Source organism: Pelophylax lessonae, assembly GCF_965119305.1.
Source record: "Pelophylax lessonae genome assembly, chromosome: 2".
In the NCBI taxonomy this organism is placed as follows: domain Eukaryota; kingdom Metazoa; phylum Chordata; class Amphibia; order Anura; family Ranidae; genus Pelophylax; species Pelophylax lessonae.
The window spans coordinates 557,276,561-557,281,365 of record NC_138769.1 but is presented as its reverse complement, the minus strand read 5'-3'; the positions used below and the strand labels follow the sequence as shown (position 1 = coordinate 557,281,365).

At 42.1% G+C, this 4,805-nt stretch overlaps 1 protein-coding gene across 1 annotated transcript; it reads right to left on the bottom strand.

The window, feature by feature from the left end:
• Nucleotides 1–1,246: 1,246 nt before the first annotated feature.
• LOC309545685 (tubulin alpha chain) lies at nt 1,247–3,918 on the bottom strand. The gene is made up of 3 exons (XM_082244963.1): nt 3,682–3,918; nt 2,429–2,577; nt 1,247–2,344 (listed from the first exon to the last, which is right to left on the bottom strand). Exons 1-3 carry the CDS (start codon nt 3,800–3,802, stop codon nt 1,370–1,372), a joined length of 1,245 nt encoding a protein of 414 aa, XP_082101089.1. The 5' UTR covers nt 3,803–3,918; the 3' UTR covers nt 1,247–1,369.
• Nucleotides 3,919–4,805: the final 887 nt, after the last annotated feature.

Sequence of the window (4,805 nt, the reverse complement as noted above, 5' to 3'; positions counted from 1 at the left end):
GCAGCCTTGTCGTCATCAACAGAACACAAGTGCATTGATTACCTTCACTCATCCATTGACACTTAGTTCAGCTCTCTAATGAAGTCTGTACCTTGATATGGACAAGGAATTAGATAGAGCCTGTGCATTGCATCTGTTATGGATTGTAGTTGTAATGCTTTGGCCTATCATTTGCAAAAAAAAATAAAATTCTGCAAATGTTGATTTTGTTTTTGCAAAATTTGACTTCCCAGAGATGCAATGTACATCTCTTCTGCTGTAGTCTGCAGCCTATGAGTGTGAGCCATTTACTTCAGAAAAGATGCCTAGGGAACTATAATAAATAGCTCTACCTGACTGCACAGGCCAATGGGCATTTCTTGCCCAGCATCAACCCAAAACATGACATTTTAAAAAAAGTTCAATTTTTACAAATATGGTTTTGCAGACTAGAAATGTGTGCTGGTAATCTGTTGAGGACACCAACATTTACTAGTTAGCCCTTAGTGATAAAATAAAACCTACTGCTACATATTTCTACAGGGGCCACAGAAACAGGTGCAGTCAACATAGGACCGTACACATTCCCTAAAAGCAGCACATTTTCCAAGGTGTGACAGGGTTCGTTCATCTTTTTATGTAAAAAAAAAGAAAAAAAGACTCCCTGCCGCATTTACCTTAAATGATGCCCATATTCTGCTGGTACAACAATGCAGGCACTTTAAATAACCACTACACAGTGCAAGCAACGGTGAGCACTCAAGTCAGCAAATGTCACATGCCCACACTGACCAGTGAAAATCCTTTTAGGGCCCCTTTGTTTCGAAGCAATGTCGCAGGACAAAGCAGAGGTTTACAATCACTGGCAGAGGTCCTTACAATGATCAGCTTAAGTTTCTGTAAAACCTTTACCCCAAAAGGGACAAAAACACTTTTGCTGTAACTGCTTATAAAGTATTATCTGGAGATAAGCTTCAATTTGTTCGTGTATTTAAATCTGCTAGTGCATATAACAGCGCCCCCCCCCCCCCCCCCCCCCCCCAATCCTGCTGTCCAAATAGGCTCCCTGTGCTCATTAATTCGGGACACTGGCACCAATACAGGTAGGATGGTCTTGGTCAGATCCCCAGGAAATAAGACTAATGCAGCCACCACCTCTGATTATGAAGCTTCAATAGATTATATTTTTGGTTGTATTGAATACTGATTTAAACAGACATAACAGAAAAACTTCCATGAAGGCTCATTTGCAAATAAATGGAAATCATTCTTCTATTAGGAACCATATTTTAAAATGGCACTTTATTTAAAAAAAAAAAAAACAAACACAAGAACAGACAAATTGAAAAGTAGAACCTACAGAACAAGGCACACTTCAAGCGAACAGAACTCAGTATTCTTCACCCTCGTCCTCGGCATCAGCACTATCAGCACCAACCTCTTCATAATCCTTCTCCAGAGCAGCCATGTCTTCACGGGCTTCAGAAAACTCTCCCTCTTCCATACCCTCACCCACATACCAGTGCACAAAGGCACGCTTAGCATACATAAGATCAAACTTGTGATCCAGTCGAGCCCAGGCCTCTGCAATAGCAGTGGTGTTGCTCAGCATGCACACAGCACGCTGTACCTTGGCCAGATCACCACCTGGTACAACAGTTGGCGGTTGATAGTTAATACCAACTTTGAAACCAGTAGGGCACCAGTCCACAAACTGAATGGTACGCTTGGTCTTGATGGTGGCAATAGCTGCATTAACATCTTTGGGCACCACATCACCACGGTACAATAGGCAGCAAGCCATGTATTTACCATGGCGTGGGTCACATTTCACCATCTGGTTAGCTGGCTCAAAGCAAGCATTAGTGATGTCAGCCACTGTTAACTGCTCATGGTAGGCTTTCTCAGCGGAGATAACTGGGGCATAAGTGGCAAGAGGGAAGTGGATACGAGGATAGGGTACCAAGTTGGTCTGGAACTCTGTGAGATCTACATTCAAGGCTCCATCAAATCGGAGAGAAGCTGTAATAGAGGACACAATCTGACTGATAAGACGATTCAGATTAGTGTAGGTTGGTCGCTCAATATCTAGATTTCTACGGCAGATATCATAGATGGCCTCATTATCCACCATGAAAGCACAGTCAGAGTGCTCCAGGGTGGTGTGAGTGGTAAGGATGGAGTTGTAGGGCTCAACAACTGCTGTTGACACCTGGGGAGCTGGATAGATGGCAAACTCTAGCTTGGACTTCTTCCCATAATCAACAGAGAGGCGCTCCATTAGGAGAGAGGTGAAGCCAGATCCAGTACCGCCACCAAAGCTGTGGAAGACCAGGAAACCTTGAAGACCTGTGCACTGGTCAGCCTATTGATAAAAAAGAAAAAAAAAACATTTAGTAAATCTAACATATGTACACCTAGATATTTTGCCTCTAGGATTAGTGCATACCAGTTTGCGGATCCTGTCCAGCACCAGATCAATGATTTCCTTGCCAATTGTGTAGTGACCACGGGCATAGTTGTTGGCAGCATCCTCTTTGCCAGTAATTAGTTGCTCTGGATGGAAAAGCTGGCGGTATGTGCCTGTGCGTACCTCGTCTGTACATTAAAAAAAAAAGTTATCAATCTTTTACTGCATACCCAGAAATGTACCTGCTGGAAGAAATTAAAAAAGTGCAGCTCATACCCTACCCTACCTCTTATAAACCTACTTGTAAATAAACTGCTTAAAGGCTTCTGTGGAATAATGTAATACAGAGCAGGCAGCCTACTAACACAAACTGGGATAGCAGCTTGGCAAATTAGATTTACAGGATTTACAATGACGCAATGGAGGCAAGTCAAGTTTACAACTGGAACAATGCATTTAACTAGCTAAAATGTATTAAATCTTCTATGTTGAAATAAATTAACTGTTTATATCCAAATTTGACATTTCATTCATCACTTATGATTCACAAATGTCACAATAGATAGCAAAAGAGAACTATTCAGACACTGCCAACTTGTGTCCACACCAGTACAAGAACACCCACTACAGCTGAGCATTTCAATATTGATGTCCTTGTACAAGGCATGTTATGATACAAGAACCTGAATCGCTCAGTGCTGCACTCCTATTCCTCACCCCAATTTCTAAAGTAAAGAATACTATAGGAGTTAGACTGGCAGTATTTAAACATACTTTCTAATGAATTCATAACAGAAGTTGAGCTTTAAAGCAGAACTAAATCCATTAATCTAATGGTTGTCCAAAACCATAATATATTCAAGGCATGGCATGGAATGGAATAATTCACAACTGCTTCAGCCCTCATCCAAACTATCATATGTCTGGTGTCCTAACAGATCACATCTGCAGCCCCTGTAGCTAATGCAAAACAAAAAGGCCAAGATGGCAGCTTCCTTGGCTGTAAAGGACAAGAGGGTTTAGTTCCACTAAGTTTTGAAGACAAGCAGTGAAATACTTTAGTTAATGGTTTTGCCATTTTGTTCATTTTTGTGATCATAACACCCCTACTAGATTTTACAGCTTTATCTTCATATTCAACTGCAGCAGTACATTGTTCATAACCAATATCCACAAGTGGAACATTTCTAATCATTTACATGTATACATTAAATATCTTCATTAGCTGGTAAAACCATTACAAATATGCAGGAGGCTTAGACTATACATTAGCGGTTGGCTTAAAAGCTCACCAATGACTGTTGGCTCCAGATCCACAAAGACAGCCCTAGGGACATGTTTGCCAGCTCCGGTTTCACTGAAGAAGGTGTTGAAAGAATCGTCCCCTCCTCCAATGGTCTTGTCACTGGGCATCTGCCCATCAGGCTGGATGCCATGTTCCAAGCAGTACAACTCCCAGCAGGCATTACCAATCTGCACACCAGCCTGACCAACATGTATAGAGATGCACTCACGCTGTTAAAAAGAAAAAAAAACAAGTTTAGATCTCAGTATTAAACAGTTAGTGAAGATTAAAAATAAATAAATATCCAGCCAAATTCTTTCAGTTCAAACAAAATATAAATTTTTCTACTGCTGTCTATATTCCCCACTTTGAAGTGTTCTACTTAAAGAGGAAGTAAACCCTCCTCCGACACTTTTACCTATAGGTAAGCCTATATTAAGGCTTACCTATAGGTACTGTAAATATCTCCTAAACATGTACCGTTTAGGAGATATTTACCTTACATGCAGCCAGTGACGCCACTGGCGCATGTGCTCTGAAGGAACGGCCGCTGGTGCCGTTTCTTCAGAGCCCCGTGCCGTGACTGTCGGCTCCCGCGCACGGGAGTGACGTCACCGCGGCTCCGGCCAATCAGATGGCCGGATGCTGCGATCCTGGAAGACAGGCGACTGGACATGTCGCCCGTCATACAGGTGAGTGAGCGGCAAAGCGGGGGCTCGTTTTTCATAATGAGCTAGTATGCGATGCATACTAGCTCATTATGTGTTTCTCTTTCAGGTTACAGAAAAAAAAAAAAACGTTCATGGGTTTACAACCTCTAAGGTCTGACAGCAGGAAATCAGCAGAAACTGCCTCCTAAAGGCTAGGCCATCCCATCTGACAGATGCTGGCAGTACAAGGGTCACCACCTCATTGGCTCATCGGTAACATTTCAGTTGTTCCCTCCCTTTGTGTCAGTGGCAACTAGTCAAAGCTAGAAAGCATGAATCTCTAAGGAGCCCTATGCAATCAGATTGTACAATCTCCATACCATAATCTTTAGATTTAACAAAACTATAATACAAGGATAGACCAAACAACCCACTTTCTAACCAATTAGACAGGCCTTTGTACAATCTCCTTTAGATCTTA

Coding starts and splice junctions, on each gene's coding strand:
- LOC309545685 (XM_082244963.1), bottom strand. CDS start 3,802: ATGCCCAGTGACAAGACCATTGGAGGAGGGGACGATTCTTTCAACACC. Junction 2,578..3,681: donor TCTGGAGCCAACAGTCATTG/GTGAGCTTTTAA, acceptor TTTAATGTACAG/ACGAGGTACGCACAGGCACA. Junction 2,345..2,428: donor TGGACAGGATCCGCAAACTG/GTATGCACTAAT, acceptor TTTTATCAATAG/GCTGACCAGTGCACAGGTCT.